This window comes from Excalfactoria chinensis, chromosome Z, assembly GCF_039878825.1.
Source record: "Excalfactoria chinensis isolate bCotChi1 chromosome Z, bCotChi1.hap2, whole genome shotgun sequence".
NCBI lineage: Eukaryota > Metazoa > Chordata > Aves > Galliformes > Phasianidae > Excalfactoria > Excalfactoria chinensis.
This window is the reverse complement of record NC_092857.1, coordinates 5,594,080-5,621,933: the sequence shown is the minus strand read 5'-3', so window position 1 is coordinate 5,621,933 and position 27,854 is coordinate 5,594,080. Positions and strand designations below refer to the sequence as shown.

The following is a 27,854-nucleotide window of genomic DNA, read 5'->3' as shown; positions in this document are numbered from 1 at the left end:
TCCCAGTCCCTGTGAATGAAGACTCGCAACACAGTCAAGGCGTTGATTGAGCACCAGAGTGCCTTTATTCAATCGGACAAAGGAGGACGGGAGAGGTCCGGGGAAAGATAGGATTCATCCTCTGTTGTTGAGGAGAGAGTGGCTCAGAGCTCGTGTTGCTGTCTGGTCTCTGGGTCTGGAGGCCTGACTCCAAGTCCCCCTCCAAGAGGCTCGGCTTCTCCTCAGTGACACTGCCATGGTCCTGCTTGGAGGTGCCGCTGTCGGGGCACTCGGGCTGTCTTTGGGCTGGGCTGCACTGCAGAGGCACCGCACAGGTCGCCCATAGAGAATTTCATATGGGCTTCATCCTTCCTTGGTTGGGGTTTACTTCGAATTCTCACAAGTGCCAGAGGCAGTGCTTGCAACCATGGAATCCCAGCCTCCTGGCCAACTTTTAGTATTTGCAGCTTAGATAAATGGTTCCTCTTTTCCACCTGGCCACTTGACTGTGGCCTGTAAGGTGTATGCAACTGCCAATTGATTCCCAATAAAGTACTGACTTGTTGAACCACTTTAGCAATAAAATGGGGGCCTCAATCTGAAGAGATTGTTCCCAGCACCCAGAACCTTGGAATTATTTCTTGTCACAAAACTTTTGTTACTTCCCTGGCCTGGTTAGTCCGGCACGGGTATGCCTCAGGCCATCCTGAAAAGGTATCTGCTAAAACTAACATGTATCTGTACCCCCCTTTTCTTGGGGGCTCTGAAAAATCTACCTGCCATTATTGTCCTGGATTTCTCTCCCTGTTTGCCCTAACTGAACTTTGTGGCCTGTGTTAGGATTATTTGGTAAACAAACTTCACCTTGCTGGGTCACTTGCCTAATGGCAGTATACCAATTTCGGGTGACCTCTCGTTGAACAAGATATTTATATAATGCTTCTGCTCCCCAGTGAGTTTTCCTATCTTCAGTCACCACAGCCCATCATATGGCTGCTGGAATCATTCTTTTCCCTTGTGGTGGAAAGGTCCATCCTTCCTCTTTTACCTGCCCTTCCAAATTGTTTATCAAGTTCCAATACTCTTTTGAGTGCTTTGGCTCACCATCCACCTGCATGTTACCATCTGGAATCAAGGAAGCCTCCACCACCTCACCCTCTGCCGCTCGCTTTGCTTCTCTGTCAGCCAGCGCATTTCCCATTCCTTCAGCACTGTCTCCCCTTTGCTGGCATCAACAGTGCATTTTAGCAACCTTCTCCAGCTGTTGGACTGCCTCCAGGAGTCTGACTATTTCTTCAGCGTGTTTAAGACCTTTCCCTTGGCTTGACAACAGTCCTCTTTCTTTCCATATTGCTGATATGGGTGCATGAACAGCACTAAAGGCATATTTTGAAGCAGTCCAAATCTTTAACTTCCCATGTTGAACAAAGCTGCTCTCGTCTGTGTATCAGGCGTCTTCTGCATCCTCCAGTGGCTCTTCTTTCAAGTCTCTGTGACTGGAATAGACTGCTTCCATAGTCTCTAAACAGTCATGAGACACAGGTTCTCCTTTTAATTCCACTAAGAAAAGCAGCTGATTTACAATATTGGTTACTGGTGTTTCTCCATCATCTTGCTCCACTCGAAATGCTTGATACTTTAAAAATCTCTGAGGGGAAAGCCAATGTCCCCCTTTCACCTCCAGCACTGGAGAGACCATGTGGGATACCAGTGCCGTTCTCTTCTGCCCCACTGTCCTAATGCTGGCACCTTCGTTAACTTCATTAACTTTTAACTGCTTTCAACCAAGGCACAGTCCAGGCTGGTGTCTGTGCTTTCTTGCTGGCTCACGTCAGCCCCTTCAGCAGAGCTGGGAGAAACGACTGGCTGAACACCGTCGAGCTCTTTCTCTCCATCGCTGCTGACACTCACATGGCTTTCATTTGAAGTGCAGCCTGACTCCATGTCCCCCTCCAAGAGGCTCGGCTTCTCCTCAGCGACACTGCCTTGGTCCTGCTTGGAGGTGTCGCTGTCGGAGCACTCGGGCTGTGTTTGGGCTGGGCTGCACTGCAGAGGCACCGGGCCACAGTCCAGGCTGGTGACTGTGGTTTCTGTCAGGCTCGGGGAAGCCCTTTCAGGAGAGCTGGGAGAAATGAGCGCTTCAACCACGATCTCCTCCTTCTCTCCGTCGCTGCTGTCACATGCAAGGCTGACATTGGACATGCAGCGACTTGGGCTTCCCATGAGCTGTCCATTGATGGAAGCACTCTCTAAGCCATCAGCACTTGACCCGGCTATTCTGGCTTCACCACAAGGGCTCGATTCACCTAGGAAGGAGTGGACACACAGGGGTTGGTGTCAAACTCTCTCTGCCCCTGGAGGGATGAGTGCCTGATGACAGTGATGGTGCTGCCTGTCAAGTAGGCTTCAAACAGCTTGAGAGGCTCCTTTGGGAAAACAGGGCTCAGCTGCAGCTGTCAGGCACGGGCTTGAATGCCAGAAGCAGGTACAAGCCCACTGAAAGCATCAATTCTACCTGTGTTGCTGACAAGCAGTGTTTTGAAAGCTGGATTTGCACCCTTACCTGCCAGGACCACGAGTTCTGCTTGTGAGGGCTCCCTGGCACTGCGCTGCTGTTGGCGTTTGCCCACAGAAGATGGTCTGCGCAGGCAGAAGCAGGAACACCAGCTGACAGCCGGTGATTCCTTCCTCTTTCTCAAAGAACTTGGTCTGGAGAGAAAACAGAGCATGCTGTCAGTCGTGGTGCAGGGTGAGGGAAGACTCACACCGAGCCCTTGCCAATAGTTGCCCATTCCTGGCACTGCCTGCTTTCTGCTGAAACACAGCTTGGAAACGCGCTCTGTTTCAAACAGCAGAGGACGCTTCCATTCCTACAGCTCGGCCCTCAAGCCCTGCTGGCTACATTCCTCTCAACCATGTCAAGCAAGATGCAGAGCATGTGAGCAAAGGCTCCACAGCTGGACAGGACAGGAGCTGGCAGGCGTTAACTGCTTTATGAGGAACTGTGCAGCCATAAGGGAGATATCATGGACAAAAAGTAAACCAAGAAAGCCCACCTGACCTATGATGATAGGAGCTGGAAAGGGAAATCCTCTTTACCTTTGAGATGGAAAATCAATGATTGAATGGAATCTCCCTGATACGGCTGCGGGGTCTTTCTCCACTTCGATGTCGCTGCTTTCTGCCACAGCAGGAGAGCTGCTCTGGCCTCTTCTCAGAGCCTGCGCCTCCTGCAGGGTGAGCAGCTTTGTGCTAGGAGGAGACTCCCGCACAGACTCGGGCCCAGGTACAGAACTGTGCCCTGCAAGGGAAAACCACAGGTAAGAGGGAGGATCAGAAAGCAGCAGCACAGCCATCCCAGTTCTGCATTCTTCGCAGACTTGCTTATTCGAGCCACTGGAAGAAGAGGAGCTCAAAGTAACCGGCTGCTCAGAGGTATGCTCGTGGCAAAGGACACGGTCATCATTAAGAGCTGAGCACTGCAGCAAAACAGGTATAAAAAAAAACAAACCTAGAAAATGGATCTGGGAACTCAGAAAGCTTTGCTGCCACACTTCAATCATGCTTCACCCCCATTCAAAACATCCTAAAGGCAGGGACGGTTTTCTCCATGTAAAGTCTGGCCTCGGACATTCTCGGGATCCAGCAACAGGGTGCCATATTCTCATCTAAGCCCAGAAGCCTCCTGTCCCGTTGAGAGCCCAAGCGTACTTGAAAGATCTCAGAGAAGGCCTGGATTGGATCAAGATCAAGCTAACGGAGGAAGACGCTCACCTGCTCCCTCTCCCACGGCTGACGTGGATTTGGTGTGGAAGAGGACGTCTGTGTTGCCGATCAGGAATTCCACCACTGCTGCCTGCGTCTGCACTTCTAAGCAGGCAGCTCCTCCGCTGACGCAGGCAGACTGGCTCTGCTGGGATCTGAAGAAAAGGCAGATTTTACAAGTCGTTCCTCCAAGACTGTTTCCCCAGGCCTGAAGTTTTGCAGCCCAAAGCAGTCCAGCTGGGCTCTGGAGACTTCCGCAGTGGGCAAGCAGCAATGCCACTGACAAAATTCTCCTGGATGATCAAGGACACAGCAGACCCAGCTCAACAGGAGAGCAGAAACTGCCATCTAGAAATTGGGCCCCTGGGCCTGGGGGAGAGCAGTCCAGGCTCCTCCTCTGCTGCCAGCCACTTCTGACAGCTTTTACAGGAGAAGAGCACACTAGAGGAAGAAGAAGGGAGGACTGCTTTCTTTCTGGAGAGCAGAACTAAGCTTTGTGCTTCAACAGAAAAAGAAGTTTACCTTAAGAGGTTTGGAGCCCACACGATTGCTAAATTCTTAGCATCCATGTTGGTGACCGAGCTGCTCCCAGCAAGAGACGCCAGATGCCTCATCAGGTACTCTAAAGTCCTGGAAAACAAGAGGGGCAGATGTTCAGCACCAAAAAGCAAACCGTGCTGCAGTGCACAAAGCAAACCTCACTTCATGCTAGTTGATGGCATTGCTACCGTCCCTGAATAGGAAGTAGATAAAACGTTCCCAGTGCCACCACACTGCAGCACCAAGCCCTGCAAAGCACAGCCGCAGCCATCGGCTGCACCAACCGTGCCCCCGTGCCAAGGAACCGACCCAGTCCATTGACCCGATGCAGCCTTCAGCCGCTTCAGCGTGCAGACGCATGATGTTGCAGGTGTCAGGCAACACCTGGAATCGCATCATCGCCCTCTGAAAGGCAGCAGGGCTGAGCTCAGCAGACCGAGCGCAGCACTGACCTGTAGTGAGGAGCGGGCAGCTGCTGGATGGCGTCCTTCATCCTGAGCAACCGCTCCTCCTCCGTAGCAGCACGAGCAGCGTCCTGGAAAAAGGCAGGAAGGCATTCAGACACCAGTCAGCCTTGAGAGCTGCCACAGCTTTGCGAACCGTGGGGACAGCGCGCTGGTGCTCAGCACCGAGGCAGACTTGATGCCTTCCAAGAGGCATCAGGGGAACACCGCGGCACGCAGCCTGTGACATCAAGGCCAAGCAGTTCAGGGCATTGCCCTGTGCTTACCGAGAACTTGTCATAGAGCTGCTCGGGCACGAGAGGGCTCGGGAGCTCCCTGAAATACATCTTACATACGGAGCTCGCGCTGTGAATGTCACGGACGCTCAGCTCGGGAACCTGCTCTGAATCAAATTCATGGCTGCAGAGAAGGACACAGAATTGCCAAGAGGGCTTTGAGAAAGACGAAAACAAGTCCAAAGCCACACCAAGTACAGTCAAGAAAAGGAAGGGCTTCCTCTGAACGCCCGCAGCATGGCACGTGCCCCTACTGACAGCCCTGTCAGTCGCAGCACTCTTACCGTAGTCGCTGGATCTTGGACGTGACGCCGGACAGGCGGTAGATCCCACGCACCACGCCATGCTGCTCGATGAATTCAGAGCAGCTCTGCAGGACCTGGGGGACTACAGAACAAGAGACAGCGCTTAGCTCAGCTTCTTCCTCAAGTCCTGCTTCAGGCTGTGCTCTTCTCACATCCCATCCACTAAGCCCAGCCGCGCTACCGCTTGCCTCCTCCTTAGAGGAGAAAGCTGGCAGAGACAGCTGTGAGGAAACTGCACAGAAGTGTGTTCTTGGCCTTCCAGAAACGCCACGACCTATCAACAGCCTGGAGAAAGTAACTCTGGCAAAGCCACAGACACTGCAAGTCCCACCACAGCTCCCTCGGGAATGGAGGAATCCAATCTCACCACCACAAGAGCTAGGAAAAGGATGCATTATGCTCTCTGTGGCCAGAAGCCTTCCTACGTTTTCGGGCTGAATCAATTGCTCTAGACCATCTCCCTTGCATCTTCAGATGCCCAACGGAGGAAGATCTCAGCAATGGGCTGTTCCTTACCATCACGGCCAGAGCAGAGAAGGTGCTCCCCCAGGTCACACCCAAACACCCCTTCCTTCTCCGGCTCCAGCTGCTCCGCTCTCCTGGGGCGCGCCTTCACCACCGAACGAAGGAAGGGTGGGAGCTTGCCCCGTTTCTTCGGCGCTGCGCAACAAAACAGAGAAACCAGTTCATTACAGGCTTGGATCGGTTGGACGAGCCCGAGCGTAACGCATTTGACAGAGCACGGAACAATGGGAAGAACATTCCCAACATGGACACGCAGGAACGGATTTTCCCCATCCCTGAAAGTGCCCAAGGCCAGGTCGGAAGGGGCCCTGGACAGCCTGCTCTCGTCTCCTACTAAATGCGCAGGCTGGTGACCCGGACTGAGGCAGGGGCCTTGGAGCCTGAGGATCCTTTAGGCTCCTTCCAATCCCAAGCCATTCCAGGAGGATTCTGTGACTTCCCCAAGCCCAACAAGAAACACGGTGGGATTGGGCCAGATCTCTGCGTGTTCCCATGGACCTTAGTGCAGTCCTCTTGCTAACCTTGCTCAATTCCGGCATTAACAAAACCCCTGAAAGCCACGCTCTGACCCCATTTTACTAACCCGCAGTATCAAATGTAACATGTGTACCTGGCTTTGGCAATGAATTGGCGACGGACTCAGGAACCTTTCCGCTAATGAGTTCCACGCACTCACTAGGGAAAGATCCAACCTGTAACAAGAACAAAAAGACAGCTGGGCATTAGCCCGAGCCCAGAGCCAAAGGGAAGGTCCTCTGACAGCGACACAGGGCAACTGTTTGCGTCCAGAAGCCATCCTGCTCAGGCAGAGCAGCTCCAACCTGAGATTCCTGACTCTACTGAAGTTGTGCTCTCCTGTTGGAAGCATCTGCCTACCTCAAAGCCACGCTTGCCTCTCCACCAGGGGCTCAGCTCCTTTGGTGGCATAGAAATAATGCACACCAAGTCTCCCACCTGCAAGAGATTGAAACGTCAACCCCAGCTTCAGCACAGCTGCGAGGAAAACACAGCTCAAACAACTGCCGCCTTCTGCAACGCTGAATAGCCTAAAGCTTGACAGCAATTGCACCAATGCAGCCCACAAGGCATTTTCCCTTCTAAAACTGAACTTGGAGGGACAAGAGTTACACAACATACACAAGACAGCCGAGCAGTAGGAAACAGGTCTCAAAAGCAGCAGGCTCTCTGACAAAGCCTATGCAGGAGCTCCAGTTTAACCACGGGCATCAGTTAGCAGGGCTTTCTGAACACATCTGCATACTTCACACCCGGTCTGCTGTTGCTCAGAGACCAGGCTCCCATACTGGGCTTGTGATCTGCTTGATCACAAGGTTCAAATGCCCAATCCAACCATATTGGAGAGATGGCTCAACTCCTCCCGACCCAGCACAAGTCTAAGCTGGAACCTTCCAAGCTTCACCTCACCAGACATTCTGAAGGTGTCTGAGAAGATTCCTGAGCCGTTCACACCCTAGACTACTCTCCCGCGCATGACAACAAGGAACGCCTGGAACTGCTTACCTCCAGGGAGACTTCATCCGGCCCCTGCGCGACGTAGCGCTTAATAACATGGGCTGCCGCAATCGCTGGAACGTTGAGAGAGGACTCCGCACGCACCAGCTGCGGCTTCCACATGTTATCAGCCTGCAAAACAGAGCACAGGCCGTGGTCAGGAGCTGAGGACAAACCAGGAGGATTTCAAGGGAAGGAGCACATCTGCAGAGAAAGCTGCAGGAAATGCGCTCCGTCCTGATCAGGAGCACTTCAGAAGGAGCTGCACGTCTCATGACAGTTGTTTCCCATCCTGGTGTGCAGTGGGATTGCCAGGCCATGCAAAGATGCATCTCTCTCTACACAGACTAATCAGCAATGGCACTGGCGCAGACAGGTGGCCTGGCCCCCTTTGGCCCACTCTTTCCTGCAGGAGACTACATCTGCAGCTCCCTCTGCTGGCTCAACACAGGGAACAAAGACAAGCCAGAGCTTCATACTCTACCTCCGTCGCTGCCACCTCAGGCTCACCGCTGATCTTGCTGCACTCAAGGCCCATCACACCAGGTGTGACAAGCTGGAACAGAGCAGAAACACACTTCTGTTATCTCGATTCACACAGCACAGTATGCAGAGACTTCTTCAGAACTACCCTTGCATACCCTGCGGCATAGGCAAGTGTTTGAGAAACTACCCCTTGCTTCAGTCTATTCCAACGTGACAGCCTCTTAGGCAGCACTGTACCAAGTTGCTATCCCTCTGCCAGCAGATGGGGACTCTGGCACAGAGCAGCAGATGCATTTGCTCAGAGCTCTCTGACAGTGTGACAGCAGGGCATTAGACAGCACCCTTCTGAGGGCTGAGCTGGAGGGCAGTGAAGAAACCCACGGCATGCAAAACAACAAGGTGGGACAAAACATGGCACGTACCTGGCAACAAGATCACCTCAGGCTACCTGCAGCAGTTCCTGGTCACTCTGCTCAGATCTTCTGAGAGCAAAAGCTGCACCAAGGCAGTGGGCGGAGGGTGGGCAGAGGAGAGAGAAAGAGCAGGTCAGTGAGCAGGGCTAAGACAGCCATGGCAGAACGCACACAGCACAACTGTCCCATCCACTTGCTGCAAGACATGCTGAGTCTCAGGCTATGGGATGCCTGTCCGCCCAGAAACTTGATGACGCTTCCACAATTGAGCACAGAAGACGACGGAAGAAGCATGGGACGGGTGCCACCTTTACAGACACCCCCTTTGGAACGTGTCTAGTGGGGAAAAATTACGTCTGATGCTCAAGAGTAAGCAATACGGTGCTGGGAGCTCCGACAGCCAGCACTTCTCAACACCTCGCTGCCCACCCGTCCATCCCACGCTGGCTCAGCTTACCTACAGGATGCTGCGCACGATGACACTCAAACAAAGGCACTAAAGGCACAAGAACAACAAGAAAACCAACCACTCCGAACTCCTACTCGCCCACAAAGGAACACAGAACGCACCGCCCCTCCCCTCATGCCAGCCGCTTATGACATCACCAACAGCCACCAGCCTGGTCCACCATGACCCCCCACAAGGCGGGGGAGGCAAGACCACGTGGTCACATCTGATTCCAATATGGCACCACAACATTCCAGAACTCACTGTGGGGTTGGAATTACGTCCTGGTGTGGCAGCGCAGTGGGACGTGTTTGGGCGCAGCTGAAGAGCTGACAGACACCGCAGGTTTCCAAAGGAGGGTGCCAGATTCACTCTCAGCATTCTTTTGCAAAGCTCTTTGGGATGCTTCAAACCCATTTCACTGCCTAGGTCATTTCTAGAAAGTCCAGCTGACAAATGCTCACTTTGTCTGGGTAACGCCTCTATGCATCATGAATGAAAAGTAAAATTAAATGGGCACGCCACCCTGTGAAACTTACCTCTCTGCTCTTCTTGTCAGCCAGACACCTGAGATGAGCATTGCGTGTCCCTGCTCCTGACTGAACATGCACCCAAGTCTGTGTTCCACTCTGCTCCACATCAGGGTCTAAAAGAAACACAGACAGAGGTGATTAGAAGATCCTTTGCGCAATCGAAAGTGCAGGCTGCACGCCTATTCTCTTTAGCAAGAAATACTACTTGAGGATCCACAGACAGTTTTATGAGAGGGAGTATGAAAGATGAGCAGAAAGGAAATAGATTCATTAAAATAACCGAGTTAATCCTCTCCCTGTCAAAAAGGAGGCCTTCTGGGCACTGTAAGCAGCAGTTCTGAGAACACCTTGCACCACAAATTGTGGCACATGCGCTTTTTTTCCACAGGTCCCTCATTTCTGTCGTTAGTGTCAGATTCACTCCGGTTAAACTACGGGGATCGGAACCGCCATTCAGTTCTGCTGAGGCAGGATCCCACCGCTGGGACGTCCCCCAGTCCCATTCCCTGCTTCTCCTGGCACGGGTGGGGAAAGGAACAGCAAGTGATATCACCTACCCAGACTTCTGCTGGGCCTTCCATTCCTTCGCCCATCCCAGGGAGAAGCAGGAGAGCTCTCGTGGCACAAAGCTCGCAGCTGCAGAAATCAAGGCTGCCTCTAAGATGGTGCTTTCAAACAGCACGAGTAACTGCATGTAGGACTTGAAACACAAGGGTAACATGAAAAAGCCACCAGTCCCCACGGATGGGGCTGTTCGCTGAGACAACAGCTGCGTGATTTCCAGCAGTGTGATGCTCACCCAACAAAGCGCTCAGCCAGCAGATGCCTCCAGTGTCTGAGCACCCATTTGGAGACGGTTTTCTTAACATCCAAGCTGAATCTCCCCTCATACAACCTGAGGCCGTTCCCTCCACTCCTGTCACTAGTTACACGGGAGAAGAGCAGGACAACCCCCACCCCCACATAACCTCTCTTCAGGTAATCGTACAGAATGATAAGGTCCTCCCTGTGCCTCCTCTCTTCCAGACTAAATAATCCCAGTTCCATAAGAGGCTCCCCATGAGATTTGTGCTCTAGACACCTCACAGCGTCAATGGTCTTCTCTTCTTTACATGAAAAAAAAACAAACAAGAAAAATACATACATAGATTCCGGACCAACAAAGGTGGGAGTTAATAACCACCAAAGAGGTTCCTGTTCCCTGCACTAATCCTCTCACTCCAACTACTGGGTGATGCGCACAGGCTTCAAGTCTGGTCTCAAATCCATTGGACTCCCGTCAGAGAATTCCATGAAAAACGATGTCACACAGGTGGCACTTACATACATTTTGCACCAAAAACAGCGCTGCCAGCAGGAGCGGAGAGGTGACCGTCCCCCTGTACTCAGCGCTGGTGATGCCGCAACTCAAGTTCTGTTTCCAGTTTTGGACCCCTCAATGCAAGAAAGACATTGAGACTCTGGAACATGATCAAAGAAGGGCAACAAAGCTGGTGAGGGCTCTAGAGCACAATGGGGCCATATGAGGAGAGGCTGCAGGAGCTGGGAATGCTCAGCCTGGACAAGAGATGGCTCAGGGGAGACCTTCTTGCTCTCTATAACTTCCTGAAGGGAGGTTGTAGTGAGCTGGGGGACGGCCTGTCCTCTTGTGTCATTATTGACAGAACTAAAGGGAATGGGTTCAAGCTGTGGCAGAGGAGATTCAGGCTGGACATTAGGAAATATTACTTCTCAGAAAGGGTGGCCAAGCACTGGAATGGACTGCCCAGAGAGGTGGTAGAGTCACCGACCCTGGGGGTGTTCAAGGAATGACTGGATGTTGTGTTGAGGGACATGGTTTAGTGAAAGCTATTAGTAATAGGAGAACTGTGATAACACTCAGGATTCAAATTACACAGAAATCCTAGCACAAGTTCTCGGTGAGAACTGCACCTAACATTTCCCCTTCTTCAAGCAAACAGGCCCAACACGTGGTCGTAAAAATGCTTTCATCAAAAAGAAGCAGAGATGGCACGGCACAGGACAGACGTACTCGGTGTGCACGTTTGAAGCCATTCGAGAACCTAGTCATTCTTGCTGCAGGACCCCTGACTTCTGTTAAAAGCTGAACGGAATACCTGTTTCCATCAGCTGCCACCATCCCAAACAGCCAGCCTTCTTGCCGTCACCTGGCCCAAACATCCCTTTGGCTCTACACTTGATTCCTGCAAGAGAGATGGGAGCTCGGCACGCACACCATCCTTCCAACACCCCATCCCAGCAGCAAGGGATCACAGCCCTAAGACAGCCAAAACAAAAAGGGCGTGCGAGTTTCCTGTTAGCACTCACTGTGAACAAATCTACCACTGAGCAACACCGTGAGCCCCCACTCACCTCAGCACAGGTCAACCTGTAACCCCAGCCTTCCCCTATCCATGTGCACACGCCCACCCGTGCACCACCCTGCCTGCTTTGCACACCCCCATGCACGCGCTGCATCTTGTGCCCCCCTTTGCATTCACAGACGTGTGCAGACCTTCCCTGGGAACACGGACGTGCCTACACCTACCACAAACATCCCTTTGTGTGCACCCGTGTGCAACCCAACTCCTCAGCACACGCACACGTTTGTGCCACCCAGTCCACGCACTCACCACGTGCCCTCCAGCATCACTGCTGCCTCCTTCGGTACCGTACCCATAGATGCTTCAGAGCTCATTAGCATGGGCTTCCGTCCTCCCCTCGGCAGCTGCTCCTGCGCTCACCTTCATTCCTACTGAGATACCGTCCGCTTCCAGCACCAGCTGACCTGCAAGACACAGAGAAAGGAAAGGTGGGATTCATGCAAACTCAGAAGCCCAAGGCTGCATCATCACCACGTATGGCAGCCTCGGGAAGTCAGCTGCAACAACAGCCTTTGTCAGAATGGAAACAGGCACCGTCAATTAAGTGTGACCTCCAAAGTCATTGCCACCATCAGAAATAGGCACGGAAATCGCTCACTTCACTGCAGGTGGTTACCTCCAAATTCTTTTGCTTTTGGGAAAATGTGGACACGGAATTGAAGGACACCAGAAAAGTGACATCTACTTCCCTGGAGGTGGTTAAGCTGGGAAGCAGGACTTGAGCGAGAAAAGCTTCTCAGCTCCTTGTAAGGCACTAAGTGATGGGGTGATCTCCCATACCTGCAGAAATCCTGACCTCTGCCACAGGTGGGTGAGTGACACAAAAGCTGTGTCCTTGGTTCTCAGCCTTACCTTCTCATGCTGCTCATCTTGCTGTGCACCTCCTGCTCTCAATAGTCTTCAAATGCTCCCACAGGACAGGTAGAAAATGAAGACACAGCCCCTGCCACCAAGGTCAGCTCTGCAGCACACATGACCTGAGGAGCACTTGGCTACTCATGCAAACTGCGCAGTGTAAGGAAGATTGCTGCATGTTGCGCTTCTTCTTCTCCTGGCTCAGAAATTAATTTTCCTATGTAGAAAATGGGAAAGGAAAATAAATAAATATATAAATAAACAAATAAAGCAAAAGCCTGACACAAAGCAGACGTGATTGTTACTACGGAATTCGGAGGGCAAGGGATTTGCCCTCTATATGAAGAAGCTGACTGCAAAGGACTAAGAACAGCCATGAACACGTTGAGAACCTGCGGGTAAAATTAGGGACTGAACCAATCATGGGCTTCTGCAGCTGAGGGTCTGCTCCAGGCCGCCTGGCCCAGGGAGCCTGTTGACGGGCCCTGCTTACTGCAGCTACCAGCAGCACCGCGCTCACTGACTCTCAGCTTGATGGGCAGTCAGGCTGGGAAATCAGCATGGCTGGCTGCCAGCTATCTCAGAGACTGCTGGAGTGCACTGAGAAGAACTTTGTGGCCCAAGCATTGAGCACACCAAGCAGAAGGGAAGCATTACTGGACATGGTGCACGCCAGGGGTTAAGACTGGAGGTGGTCAGGGCTGTAGTGACCATGCCCTCCTAGAGTTCCTCATCACAACGAACGCGAGCCTGGCAAAAAGCAAAGTCAGCACCCTGAGCTTCAGCAGAGTCAGCTGCAGGCTGTTCAAAGAATTACTGGACAAGAGCCACTGGAAAACTGTTGTGAGGGGCAAAGGAATGGAAAAGAGATGGTCACTTGCTCAGAAAAACTTCCTCAGAGCTGGAGCTCTGAGCTCCATCCCGACCACATGAAATCCAGCAGAGGAGGCAGGAAAGCAGCATGGCTGAACCTGCTGGTTCCAGGGACCAACAAGAAGGAAATGGAGAAACAGCGGAAACACAGACATGCAGCCTGCTCACTTTGGTGGCCTTCTACAGCAGAGTGACAGCATCAGTGGGGAAAGGAAAAGCAACTGACATCACTCAGCCAGACTTCTGCAAGGCCTCCAGTGTTGAGCGAGTTTCCTGAGAGCACTCAACGTGAACAAATCTACCACTGAGCAACACTGTGAGCCCCCACTCACCACGGCAGAGGTCAACCTGCACCCCAGCCTTCCTCCTATCCACACGCACACGCACACACGTGCGCCACTCTGCCCCTTTTGCACACCCACGTGCACACGCCGCATCGTGTGTCCTCATTTGCATTCACAGACGTGTGCAAATCATCCCTGGGAACGCGTATGTGCCAACAACTGCCAGAAAACGTCCCTCTGTGTGCACCTGCGTGCAACCCAACTCCTCATCACACCCCTGTGCAAGCACACATTTTTGCCACTGCGTCCGTGCACTGTCCGTGTGCTCACACACACTCACGCGTCCACATCCCGTAGTGCAGCCCTGTGCGCACACACACAGACACATGTGTAACCCCTTCCTTTCACTCCCAAAGTGCACGCACACACCGGTACCACAATGCCCTTGTGCAGCTCCAACACTCTGCACAACCCCTGTGCACGCACATGTATGTGCATGCTCATCCTTGCACACATACCCACTGACCTGCACACACCTGAGCAACCCCACTGCTTTGGACACTCATGAACACAAATGCATGCAACACCATCCGTGCACAAATCCACACACACACACAAATGGAAGAGTTTGAATTCCTAATTGAATCCAAGTGCAAAACTCCAATTTTGTCAATTTGCTGAAGTTTTGGATACCAAGTGCTTTAGTTTGGTAGAAGACGTGAGGGCAAGTAATGGACTCATTGAATGGATACACTCAGTAATGGAAAATCCATGCACTTTATCAACCAAATTAAGGAGTGAATTTTTACCTTAAAAAAAATGAAGGAATGAATGTCTACCTTCTGGATTTGAGGGATGTCTCTTCTGCCTGGTTTGGCCAAAGGAAGCCTAAGGTTATTTGCCTTGGAATAGGAAAGCCCTAACAGAGGGAGAAGAGTTAACCTGGACAGAGTTACCCAGGGTTGTGGGAACAGCTTAATGATTTTTGAGAACTGGTCAACTCGTGAACCTGAGACCTGGGATCCTCCATCCTAGGGTGGAACTTTTCTGGAGCACGTGGATGCCACAGCAACAAAAGGAGTGTGTACAACAGACTGAGAGTTTGCCGAGTGTCTTGGTTTACAGAAAGCACAACTAACTCAGCAGCAAGTGACATACTTGGAATAGGAGATTACAGCTGGACTTTGAACCTTAAGGACTGCCAGGAAAGAAGCCATCTACTAAACCCCTGAGCTGCAAACTGCCAAGGAAGTCCATACTTTCCCAGTAATGACAGGAGGGTGCCAACCACGGATACACAGCTAAGGACTGATGGCAAACTTCAAACAGCATCGAGTGAGTAAGGGATAGCCAGGGTGCACTGGTGCTCAATGTTCAGGAAGCCCATGAATCTACACTGGGCCAAAGGACACTCATTTTATTATCTCATACAGGGTTTGCTGTATTGGAGGCAAAAGGGGGACATTGGTTCTCACCAAAAAAGGTTAACGAAACACCAAGCCATCCTGGTAGAGCAGGGCAATGTAGAAATAACTGTAACTAATACTGTCAACCCAGTATCTTTCCTTAGCGGAACTCCCGGATTGCACGACTGCTTTGAAACAACTGAAGCTGCACATTCCAGCTGCTCGGTCAGACCTGAAGGATGAACCCTCCGAGGATGCACAATACACCTGGTTAACCAACAGCTGCAGTTTGATGAGACAAGGAGACTGTAAGGCAGGACATGCAGTAACTGCTACTGACCAGGTAACAGAAGCACAACCACCAGCTGTGGGGACTTCCCCTCAGAAGGCTGAAATAACTGCCTTGACCAGAGCCTTAATTCTATGGACAGATGCTAAATATCTGTTTGGGGTGCCACACGTTCATAGTAACATCTGAAAAGAGCAAGGATTGCTCACACACAAGGAAAACAGCGCAATGTCAATCTACCAATGGCTACTAGAGGTTGTAAAGGACATCAGAAATGTAACACAGCACAGGAAACAGAGAATAAGATGATAGATCAGATGGCAGAACAGGCAGTTGAAGAAAGCTTCAATTCCAGACGGTACACTTAAAATCTCTGAACCCAAGTCAAAACCTGTAAGATATTCTAAGGAGAACAGGAGTCTAATTAACGATTTAGAAGGGAAGAGAGCAAGCTGACAGATGGGTGCAAACCCAGATGGACACAATGTTATGCCCTTTTGTGTTTTATGGAAATTGGTTAGAAGGGAAGATCAATATTGGGCAAACCAACACTACAAAGTACAATCCCAGGACCAGGAACACGGCACAAGTGGGCCTCTCGGGAAGGGGCCTTCCAGGGCAACCATGGCAAATTGATTTCACAGAACTCCCAAGAAAAGGGGGGTATCGCTGTCGGAAAATTTCTGTCACCTTAGAAACAGTTCAGGATGCTGCTGCAGATGCCTGATGGACAATCCAAGACGAGGCATCCTGTTTATCCAAAGTTGAATTGCAACATGGAGTAGGCAGGGATAACACCGACTGGGGAACAGTTTTCTCTGGACTATGGGATAAACTTGCTAGTTGCCAAATTTGGGATGACTGAAACAGCTTTTCTTAGCCTGCATCACCTTGCTACTCTTCGTGTGTTTTGCTTGTGTTGTTATAAGATGCTCTTTGCCTGTGCCAGGATACCAGAAGGGAATATGAGGTATAACAGAGGCATGAGCTAAGGCAAAAGGTAGAGAGCGGGGCTTATTTCAGGACACGTCAAGATAGAATAAAATAATCACGCAGGTGGAAGCCCTGCTAGATTAAAGAAAAGGGGGGAACTGAATAGTGAAAAAGGACTCCATAGTAGCTGAAAGGGGAACACTCTGCTACAGAAAGGGAAAGGGGGCCTCACTAAGGCAAAGGGTAGTTACAGATAGATAGTTTATGTTAAGGGAGGACAGAGAAAGGGGGAATTACAGTCACTTACTCAAAACAAAACCAGAAAAGAGGGCAGCAAAGATAAGAAGGCACTGTGCGGAGACCTCTGACAAGAATAAGGATTAGATACACCCGGGCAAGATGATGCTGACATGGGAGAACGATAACGGCAGATAATACCAAGAAGAAAACAGAAGAAGAATTTCAACCCAAAACAACGACAAGGCTCGCGGGGAATAGGGTCAGAGGGAATGAGGGAATGGGGTTGCGGGGAATGGGGCCATAGGGAATGTAATGAATATGTAATCAAACTGGGGAGGAGACTATTGATTATGTATTAGCTTGACCTATATCTGAAACACATATTTCTCCTTACGGTGTGCAAGTTTGGAGGAGCTATCCCCCTTGCACCCAGCGCTGCGAAACGCTGGAATAAACAGACCTGCTTTATAACCAGTCTCTGGATTACAGAGTTTGATTCCGCAAATCAGTACCACAATGGCCTTGTGCAGCTCCAACACTCTGCCCACCCCTGTGCACGCACATGTATGTGCATGCTCATCCTTGCACACATACCCACTGACCTGCACACACCTGAGCAACCACACTGCTTTGGACACTCATGAACACAAATGTGTGCAACACCATCCGTGCACAAATCCACACACACTCACACAAACACACAACTCATGGAACCCCACTGCTTTGAGCAATCCTGCGCACACTCACCTGGGTCACGCACTGATTTCCCAGCCGGTCCTCGTGGGCTCTCTTACATAGGTCGGGAGTGCAAGGGAGCAGCCAGAAGCTGTTTGCATTCCCTGCTGTCTGCTGGGCAGGTTTGTTGGCGATGCTTGGGTTGCTTTGCTTCTCCTTGGGAGGTGGGAAGGAGCTTTGGGTTGGAGGCACATCCCGTGCCAGAGCATCCCGATGGCACGCGTGGGATCAGCAGGTCTGTCAGAGAAGTGGGTGAGGTTGCACGCCAAGCTGCAGCAGAGGAAGGGGAGAAGGTCCCAGCACAGCTCTGCACCACGCTCTGCCACGCTGGGCAGCTTGTTCCTGGCTCAGCAGTGCCATCAGACAAGAAGCAGGGAAGGAAATCAAGGATGGGGGTACCATCAAACACAGTCCATGCATGCCTGTGCAGACCCGCAGACCCAGAGCTTGAGGGTTGTTTCTGCTTTTGTAGCATTTGTGTGCTGTAGCTGAGCAAAAGCTTCTGCTGCTTGATTCTTCTTCTGCAAGAGCCGCCTACCGGTAAATGGCTTTGGGGATGGAGGATGTGACAGAAAGCATCTGTCTCCACCACAGCGGAGTTACACTTGGTCTAGAGAGTGAGGGAGGCAGGCAGTACTGCCTGACGTTGGTCAGGGTGAGCTCCTCCTGCAGCAACGTGATGATGGCAGGGCTGCAGACGATCTGCAGGGCCAGCTCCTATGTGGGAGCTGGGAATGGACACGGCAGGAGGACAGAGGTGTTAGGGAGCAGACAAGGCAGCGGAGAGCATCAAAAGGCCCTGAAAAGCATCACAAAGCCACAGCCAGGAAGCTTGGGGTTTTCATGAGCAGCATCCAGGATGCTAGAGACTATTTGCTCCCCTACAAAACGGTAACAGAGCTCTCGCTGCAGGCATCACAAAGCCAGGCAAAACGGGAACACACCCAGAGCTCTGCTGCATGCACCCCACAGCCAGAGCGTTGCAAGCTGAGCTGCCTTGCTGTTTCTTGCATTCATCCCGGTCACTGTGAATGAAGACTCGCAACACAGTCAAGGCGTTGATTGAGCACCAGAGTGCCTTTATTCAATCGGACAAAGGAGGACGGGAGAGGTCCGGGGAAAGATAGGATTCATCCTCTGTTGTTGAGGAGAGAGTGGCTCAGAGCTCGTGTTGCTGCCTGGTCTCTGGGTCTGGAGGCCTGACTCCAAGTCCCCCTCCAAGAGGCTCGGCTTCTCCTCAGTGACACTGCCTTGGTCCTGCTTGGAGGTGCCGCTGTCAGGGCACTCAGGCTGTCTTTGGGCTGGGCTGCACTGCAGAGGCACCGCACAGGTCGCCCATAGAGAATTTCATATGGGCTTCATCCTTCCTTGGTTGGGGTTTACTTCGAATTCTCACAAGTGTCAGAGGCAGTGCTTGCAACCATGGAATCCCAGCCTCTTGGCCAACTTTTAGTATTTGCAGCTTAGATAAATGGTTCCTCTTTTCCACCTGGCCACTTGACTGTAGCCTGTAAGGTGTATGCAACTGCCAATTGATTCCCAATAAAGTACTGACTTGTTGAACCACTTTAGCAATAAAATGGGGGCCTCGATCTGAAGAGATTGTTCTCGGCACCCAGAACCTTGGAATTATTTCTTGTCACAAAACTTCTGTTACTTCCCTGGCCTGGTTAGTCCGGCACGGGTATGCCTCAGGCCATCCTGAAAAGGTATCTGCTAAAACTAACATGTATCTGTACCCCCCTTTTCTTGGGAGCTCTGAGAAATCTACCTGCCATTACTGTCCTGGATAATTTCTCTCCCTGTTTGCCCTAACTGAACTTTGTGGCCTGTGTTAGGATTATTTGGTAAACAAACTTCACCTTGCTGGGTCACTTGTCTAATGGCAGTATACCAATTTCGGGTGACCTCTCGTTGAACAAGATATTTATATAATGCTTCTGCTCCCCAGTGAGTTTTCCTATCTTCAGTCACCACAGCCCATCATATGGCTGCTGGAATCATTCTTTTCCCTTGTGGTGGAAAGGTTCATCCTTCCTCTTTTACCTGCCCTTCCAAATCGTTTATCAAGTTCCAATACTCTTTTGAGTGCTTTGGCTCACCATCCACCTGCATGTTACCATCTGGAATCAAGGAAGCCTCCACCACCTCACCCTCTGCCGCTCGCTTTGCTTCTCTGTCAGCCAGCGCATTTCCCATTCCTTCAGCACTGTCTCCCCTTTGGTGGCATCAACAGTGCATTTTAGCAACCTTCTCCAGCTGTTGGACTGCCTCCAGGAGTCTGACTATTTCTTCAGCGTGTTTAAGACCTGTCCCTTGGCTTGACAACAGTCCTCTTTCTTTCCATATTGCTGATATGGGTGCATGAACAGCACTAAAGGCATATTTTGAATCCGTCCATATCTTTAACTTCCCATGTCGAACAAAGCTGCTCCCGTCTGTGTATCAGGCGTCTTCTGCATCCTCCAGTGGCTCTTCTTTCAAGTCTCTGTGACTGGAATAGACTGCTTCCATAGTCTCTAAACAGTCATGAGACACAGGTTCTCCTTTTAATTTCACTAAGAAAAGCAGCTGATTTATAATATTGGTTACTGGTGTTTCTCCATCATCTTGCTCCACTAGAACGGCTCGATACTTTAAAAATCTCTGAGGGGAAAGCCAATGTCCCCCTTTCACCTCCAGCACTGGAGAGACCGTGTGGGATACCAGTGCCATTCTCTTCTGCCCCACTGTCCTAATGCTGGCACCTTCGTTAACTTCATTAACTTTTAACTGCTTTCAACCAAGCCATGGTCCAGGCTGGTGTCTGTGCTTTCTTGCTGGCTCACGTCAGCCCCTTCAGCAGAGCTGGGAGAAATGACTGGCTGAACAATGACAATCTCTTTCTCTCCGTCGCTGCTGTCACTCTGAAGGCTTTCACTTGAAGTGCAGCCTGGCTCCAAGACCCCCTCCAAGACGCTTGGCTTCTCCTCAGCGACACTGCCTTGGTCCTGCTTGGAGGTGTCGCTGTCGCAGTTCTCAGGCTGTGTCTGGGCTGGGCTGCACTGCAGAGGCACCGGGCCACAGTCCAGGCTGGTGACGGTGCTTTCTGTCAGGCTCGGGGAAGCCCTTTCAGGAGAGCTGGGAGAAATGAGCGCTTCAACCACGATCTCCTCCTTCTCTCCGTCGCTGCTGTCACACGCAAGGCTGACATTGGATGTGCAGCGACTTGGGCTTCCCATGAGCTCTCCATTGATGGAAGCACTCTCTGAGTCATCAGCACTTGACCCGGCTATTCTGGCTTCACCACAAGGGCTCGATTCACCTAGGAAGGAGTGGACACACAGGGGTTGGTGTCAAACTCTCTCTGCCCCTGGAGGCAAAGGCTTGGTGCTGCCTGTCAAGTAGGCTTCAAACAGCTTGAGAGGCTCCTTTGGGAAAACAGGGGTCAGCTGCAGCTGTCAGGCACGGGCTTGAATGCCGGAAGCAGGTACAAGCCCACTGAAAGCATCAATTCTACCTGTGTTGCTGACAAGCAGTGTTTTGAAAGCTGGATTTGCACCCTTACCTGCCAGGACCACGACTTCTGCTTGTGAGGGCTCCCTGGCACTGCGCTGCTGTTGGCGTTTGCCCATAGAAGATGGTCTGCGCAGGCAGAAGCAGGAACACCAGCTGACAGCCGGTGATTCCTTCCTCTTTCTCAAAGAACTTGGTCTGGAGAGAAAACAGAGCATGCTGTCAGTCGTGGTGCAGGGTGAGGGAAGAGTCGCACCGAGCCCTTGCCAATAGTTGCCCGTTCCTAGCACTGCCTGCTTTCTGCTGAAACACAGCTTGGAAACGCGCTCTGTTTCAAACAGCAGAGGACGCTTCCATTCCTACAGCTCAGCCCTCAAGCCCTGCTGGCTACATTCCTCTCAACCATGTCAAGCAAGATGCAGAGCATGTGAGCAAAGGCTCCACAGCTGGACAGGACAGGAGCTGGCAGGCGTTAACTGCTTTATGAGGAACTGTGCAGCCATAAGGGAGATATCATGGACAAAAAGTAAACCAAGAAAGCCCACCTGACCTATGATGATAGGGGCTGGAAAGGGAAGTCCTCTTTACCTTTGAGATGGAAAATCAATGATTGTGTGGAATCTCCCTGATACGGCTGCGGGGTCTTCCTCCACTTCGATGTCGCTGCTTTCGACCACAGCAGGAGAGCTGCTCTGGCCTCTTCTCAGAGCCTGCGCCTCCTGCAGGGTGAGCAGCTTTGTGGCAGGAGGAGACTCCCGCACAGACTCGGGCCCAGGTACAGAACTGTGCCCTGCAAGGGAAAACCGCAGGTAAGAGGGAGGATCAGAAAGCAGCAGCACAGCCATCCCAGTTCTGCATTCTTCTCAGACTTGCTTATTCGAGCCACTGGAAGAAGAGGAGCTCAAAGTAACCGGCTGCTCAGAGGTATGCTCGTGGCAAAGGACACAGTCATCATTAAGAGCTGCGCACTGCAGCAAAACAGGCATAAAAAAAACCAAACCTAGAAAACAGATCTGGGAACTCAGAAAGCTTTGCTGCCACACTTCAATCATGCTTCACCCCCATTCAAAACATCCTAAAGGCAGGGACGGTTTTCTCCATGTAAAGTCTGGCCTCAGACATTCTCAGGATCCAGCAACAAGGTGCCATATTCTCATCTAAGCCCAGAAGCCTCCTGTCCCGTTGAGAGCCCAAGCGTACTTGAAAGATCTCAGAGAAGGCCTGGATTGGATCAAGATCAAGCTAACGGAGGAAGACGCTCACCTGCTCCCTCTCCCACGGCTGACGTGGATTTGGTGTGGAAGAGGACGTCTGTGTTGCCGATCAGGAATTCCACCACTGCTGCCTGCGTCTGCACTTCTAAGCAGGCAGCTCCTCCGCTGACGCAGGCAGACTGGCTCTGCTGGGATCTGAAGAAAAGGCAGATTTTACAAGTCGTTCCTCCAAGACTGTTTCCCCAGGCCTCAAGTTTTGCAGCCCAAAGCAGTCCAGCTGGGCTCTGGAGACTTCCGCAGTGGGCAAGCAGCAATGCCACTGACAAAATTCTCCTGGATGATCAAGGACACAGCAGTCCCAGCTCAACAGGAGAGCAGAAACTGCCATCTAGAAATTGGGCCCCTGGGCCTGGGGGAGAGCAGTCCAGGCTCCTCCTCTGCTGCCAGCCACTTCTGACAGCTTTTACAGGAGAAGAGCACACTAGAGGAAGAAGAAGGGAGGACTGCTTTCTTTCTGGAGAGCAGAACTAAGCGTTGTGCTTCAACAGAAAAAGAAGTTTACCTTAAGAGGTTTGGAGCCCACACGATTGCTAAATTCTTAGCATCCATGTTGGTGACCGAGCTGCTCCCAGCAAGAGACGCCAGATGCCTCATCAGGTACTCTAAAGTCCTGGACAAACAAGAGGGGCAGATGTTCAGCACCAAAAAGCAAACCGTGCTGCAGTGCACAAAGCAAACCTCACTTCATGCTAGTTGATGGCATTGCTACCGTCCCTGAATAGGAAGTAGATAAAACGTTCCCAGTGCCACCACGCTGCAGCACCAAGCCCTGCAAAGCACAGCCGCAGCCATCGGCTGCACCAACTGTGCCCCCGTGCCAAGGAACCGACGCAGTCCATTGACCCGATGCAGCCTTCAGCCGCTTCAGCGTGCAGACACATGACGTTGCAGGTGTCAGGCAACACCTGGAATCGCATCATCGCCCTCTGAAAGGCAGCAGGGCTGAGCTCAGCAGACCGAGCGCAGCACTGACCTGTAGTGAGGAGCGGGCAGCTGCTGGATGGCGGCCTTCATCCTGAGCAACCGCTCCTCCTCCGTAGCAGCACGAGCAGCGTCCTGGAAAAAGGCAGGAAGGCATTCAGACACCAGTCAGCCTAGAGAGCTGCCACAGCTTTGCGAACCGTGGGGACAGCGCGCTGCTGCTCAGCACCGAGGCAGACTTGATGCCTTCCAAGAGGCATCAGGGGAACACTGTGGCACGCAGCCTGTGACATCAAGGCCAAGCAGTGCAAGGCATTGCCCTGTGCTTACCGAGAACTTGTCATACAGCTGCTCAGGCACGAGAGGGTTCGGGAGCTCCCTGAAATACATCTTACATACGGAGCTCACGCTGTGAATGTCACGGACGCTCAGCTCGGGAACCTGCTCTGAGTCAAATTCATGGCTGCAGAGAAGGACACAGAATTGCCAAGAGGGCTTTGAGAAAGACGAAAACAATTCCAAAGCCACACCAAGTACAGTCAAGAAAAGGAAGGGCTTCCTCTGAACGCCCGCAGCATGGCACGTGCCCCTACTGACAGCCCTGTCAGTCGCAGCACTCTTACCGTAGTCGCTGGATCTTGGACGTGACGCCAGACAGGCGGTAGATCCCCCGCACCACGCCATGCTGCTCGATGAATTCAGAGCAGCTCTGCAGGACCTGGGGGACTACAGAACAAGAGACAGCGCTTAGCTCAGCTTCTTCCTCAAGTCCTGCTTCAGGCCGTGCTCTTCTCACATCCCATCCACTAAGCCCAGCCGCGCTACCGCTTGCCTCCTCCTTAGAGGAGAAAGCTGGCAGAGACAGCTGTGAGGAAACTGCACAGAAATGTGTTCTTGGCCTTCCAGAAATGCCACGATCTATCAACAGCCTGGAGAAAGTAACTCTGGCAAAGCCACAGACACTGCAAGTCCCATCACAGCTCCCTCGGGAATGGAGGAATCCAATCTCACCACCACAAGAGCTAGGAAAAGGATGCACTATGCTCTCTGTGGCCAGAAGCCTTCCTACGTTTTCGGGCTGAATCAATTGCTCTAGACCATCTCCCTTGCATCTTCAGATGCCCAACGGAGCAAGATCTCAGCAATGGGCTGTTCCTTACCATCACGGCCAGAGCGGAGAAGGTGCTCCCCCAGGTCACACCCAAACACCCCTTCCTTCTCCGGCTCCGGCTGCTCCGCTCTCCTGGGGCGCGCCTTCACCACCGAACGAAGGAAGGGTGGGAGCTTGCCCCGTTTCTTCGGCGCTGCGCAACAAAACAGAGAAACCAGTTCATTACAGGCTTGGATCGGTTGGACGAGTCCGAGCGTAACGCATTCGACAGAGCACGGAACAATGGGAAGAACATTCCCAACATGGACACGCAGGAACAGATTTTCCCCGTCCCTGAAAGTGCCCAAGGCCAGGTCGGAAGGGGCCCTGGACAGCCTGCTCTCGTCTCCTACTAAATGCGCAGGCTGGTGACCCGGACTGAGGCAGGGGCCTTGGAGCCTGAGGATCCTTTAGGCTCCTTCCAATCCCAAGCCATTCCAGGAGGATTCTGTGACTTCCCCAAGCCCAACAAGAAACACGGTGGGATTGGGCCAGATCTCTGCGTGTTCCCATGGACCTTAGTGCAGTCCTCTTGCTAACCTTGCTCAATTCCGGCATTAACAAAACCCCTGAAAGCCACGCTCTGACCCCATTTTACTAACCCGCAGTATCAAATGTAACATGTGTACCTGGCTTTGGCAATGAATTGGCGACGGACTCAGGAACCTTTCCGCTAATGAGTTCCACGCACTCACTAGGGAAAGATCCAACCTGTAACAAGAACAAAAAGACAGCTGGGCATTAGCCCGAGCCCAGAGCCAAAGGGAAGGTCCTCTGACAGCGACACAGGGCAACTGTTTGCGTCCAGAAGCCATCCTGCTCAGGCAGAGCAGCTCCAACCTGAGATTCCTGACTCTACTGAAGTTGTGCTCTCCTGTTGGAAGCATCTGCCTACCTCAAAGCCACGCTTGCCTCTCCACCAGGGGCTCAGCTCCTTTGGTGGCATAGAAATAATGCACACCAAGTCTCCCACCTGCAAGAGATTGAAACGTCAACCCCAGCTTCAGCACAGCTGCGAGGAAAACACAGCTCAAACAACTGCCGCCTTCTGCAACGCTGAATAGCCTAAAGCTTGACAGCAATTGCACCAATGCAGCCCACAAGGCATTTTCCTTTCTAAAACTGAACTTGGAGGGACAAGAGTTACACAACATACACAAGACAGCCGAGCAGTAGGAAACAGGTCTCAAAAGCAGCAGGCTCTCTGACAAAGCCTATGCAGGAGCTCCAGTTTAACCACGGGCATCAGTTAGCAGGGCTTTCTAAACACATCTGCACACTTCACACCCGGTCTGCTCTTGCTCAGAGACCAGGCTCCCATACTGGGCTTGTGATCTGCTTGATCACAAGGTTCAAATGCCCAATCCAACCATATTGGAGAGATGGCTCAACTCCTCCCGACCCAGCACAAGTCTAAGCTGGAACCTTCCAAGCTTCACCTCACCAGACATTCTGAAGGTGTCTGAGAAGATTCCTGAGCCGTTCACACCCTAGACTACTCTCCCGCACATGACAACAAGGAACGCCTGGAACTGCTTACCTCCAGGGAGACTTCATCCGGCCCCTGCGCGACGTAGCGCTTAATAACATGGGCTGCCGCAATCGCTGGAACGTTGAGAGAGGACTCCGCACGCACCAGCTGCGGCTTCCACATGTTATCAGCCTGCAAAACAGAGCACAGGCCGTGGTCAGGAGCTGAGGACAAACCAGGAGGATTTCAAGGGGAGGAGCACATCTGCAGAGAAAGCTGCAGGAAATGCGCTCCGTCCTGATCAGGAGCACTTCAGAAGGAGCTGCACGTCTCATGACAGTTGTTTCCCATCCTGGTGTGCAGTGGGATTGCCAGGCCATGCAAAGATGCATCTCTCTCTACACAGACTAATCAGCAATGGCACTGGCGCAGACAGGTGGCCTGGCCCCCTTTGGCCCACTCTTTCCTGCAGGAGACTACATCTGCAGCTCCCTCTGCTGGCTCAACACAGGGAACAAAGACAAGCCAGAGCTTCATACTCTACCTCCGTCGCTGCCACCTCAGGCTCACCGCTGATCTTGCTGCACTCAAGGCCCATCACACCAGGTGTGACAAGCTGGAACAGAGCAGAAACACACTTCTGTTGTCTATTCACACAGCACAGTATGCAGAGACTTCTTCAGAACTACCCTTGCATACCCTGCGGCATAGGCAAGTGTTTGAGAAACTACCCCTTGCTTCAGTCTATTCCAACGTGACAGCCTCTTAGGCAGCACTGTACCAAGTTGCTATCCCTCTGCCAGCAGATGGGGACTCTGGCACAGAGCAGCAGATGCATTTGCCCAGAGCGCTCTGACAGTGTGACAGCAGGGCATTAGACAGCACCCTTCTGAAGGCTGAGCTGGAGGGCAGTGAAGAAACCCACGGCATGCAAAACAACAAGGTGGGACAAAACATGGCACGTACCTGGCAACAAGATCACCTCAGGCTACCTGCAGCAGTTCCTGGTCACTCTGCTCAGATCTTCTGAGAGCAAAAGCTGCACCAAGGCAGTGGGCGGAGGGTGGGCAGAGGAGAGAGAAAGAGCAGGTCAGTGAGCAGGGCTAAGACAGCCATGGCAGAACGCACACAGCACAACTGTCCCATCCACTTGCTGCAAGACATGCTGAGTCTCAGGCTACGGGATGCCTGTCTGCCCAGCAACATGACGACGCTTCCACAATTGAGCACAGAAGACGACGGAAGAAGCATGGGACGGGTGCCACCTTTACAGACACCCCCTTTGGAACGTGTCTAATGGGGAAAAATTACGTCTGATGCTCAAGAGTAAGCAATACGGTGCTGGGAGCTCCGACAGCCAGCACTTCTCAACACCTCGCTGCCCACCCGTCCATCCCACGCTGGCTCTGCTTACCTACAGGATGCTGCGCACGATGACACTCAAACAAAGGCACTAAAGGCACAAGAACAACAAGAAAACCAACCACTCCGAACTCCTACTCGCCCACAAAGGAACACAGAACGCACCGCCCCTCCCCTCATGCCAGCCGCTTATGACATCACCAACAGCCACCAGCCTGGTCCACCATGACCCCCCACAAGGCGGGGGAGGCAAGACCACGTGGTCACATCTGATTCCAACACGGCACCACAACATTGCAGAACTCAGGGTGGGGTTGGAATTACGTCCTGGTGTGGCAGCGCAATGGGAGGTGTTTGGGCACAGCTGAAGAGCTGACAGACACCGCAGGTTTCCAAAGGAGGGTGCCTGGTTAACTCTCAGCATTCTTTTGCAAAGCTCTTTGGGATGCTTCAAACCCATTTCACTGCCCAGGTCATTTCTAGAAAGTCCAGCTGACAAATGCTCACTTTGTCTGGGTAACGCCTCTATGCATCATGAATGAAAAGTAAAATTAAATGGGCACGCCACCCTGTGACACTTACCTCTCTGCTCTTCTTGTCAGCCAGACACCTAAGATGAGCATTACGTGTCCCTGCTCCTGACTGAACATGCACCCAAGTCTGTGTTCCACTCTGCTCCACATCAGGGTCTAAAAGAAACACAGACAGAGGTGATTAGAAGATCCTTTGCGCAATCGAAAGTGCAGGCTGCACGCCTATTCTCTTTAGCAAGAAATACTACTTGAGGATCCACAGACAGTTTTATGAGAGGGAGTATGAAAGATGAGCAGAAAGGAAATAGATTCATTAAAATAACCGAGTTAATCCTCTCCCTGTCAAAAAGGAGGCCTTCTGGGCACTGTAAGCAGCAGTTCTGAGAACACCTTGCACCACAAAT

General features: G+C 52.0%; 2 protein-coding genes across 2 annotated transcripts in view; both read right to left on the bottom strand.

The window, feature by feature from the left end:
• Positions 1–6,780, bottom strand: part of LOC140263891 (rho GTPase-activating protein 32-like) — a 30,428-nt gene extending 23,648 nt beyond the window's left edge. The window contains exons 1-9 of the mRNA XM_072359204.1: positions 6,730–6,780; positions 6,464–6,545; positions 5,845–5,988; positions 5,308–5,410; positions 5,015–5,147; positions 4,737–4,819; positions 4,267–4,374; positions 3,754–3,899; positions 2,125–2,285 (exon numbers count right to left, since the gene is read on the bottom strand). Of these exons, the coding sequence (XP_072215305.1) occupies positions 2,125–2,285; positions 3,754–3,899; positions 4,267–4,374; positions 4,737–4,819; positions 5,015–5,147; positions 5,308–5,410; positions 5,845–5,988; positions 6,464–6,545; positions 6,730–6,780 (1,011 nt within the window). The remainder of the gene's footprint in view (positions 1–2,124; positions 2,286–3,753; positions 3,900–4,266; positions 4,375–4,736; positions 4,820–5,014; positions 5,148–5,307; positions 5,411–5,844; positions 5,989–6,463; positions 6,546–6,729) is intronic.
• Positions 6,781–15,125: 8,345 nt separating this feature from the next.
• Positions 15,126–25,030, bottom strand: LOC140263890 (rho GTPase-activating protein 32-like). Its single transcript, XM_072359203.1, has 10 exons — positions 24,980–25,030; positions 24,714–24,795; positions 24,095–24,238; positions 23,558–23,660; positions 23,265–23,397; positions 22,987–23,069; positions 22,516–22,623; positions 22,003–22,148; positions 20,301–20,548; positions 15,126–15,146 (listed from the first exon to the last, which is right to left on the bottom strand). Exons 1-10 carry the CDS (start codon positions 25,028–25,030, stop codon positions 15,126–15,128), a joined length of 1,119 nt encoding a protein of 372 aa, XP_072215304.1.
• Positions 25,031–27,854: the final 2,824 nt, after the last annotated feature.

Coding starts and splice junctions, on each gene's coding strand:
- LOC140263890 (XM_072359203.1), bottom strand. CDS start 25,030: ATGCCACCAAAGGAGCTGAGCCCCTGGTGGAGAGGCAAGCGTGGCTTT. Junction 23,398..23,557: donor TCCAAGATCCAGCGACTACG/GTAAGAGTGCTG, acceptor CCTTCTCTGCAG/CCATGAATTTGACTCAGAGC. Junction 23,070..23,264: donor AGCTGTATGACAAGTTCTCG/GTAAGCACAGGG, acceptor GCCTTTTTCCAG/GACGCTGCTCGTGCTGCTAC.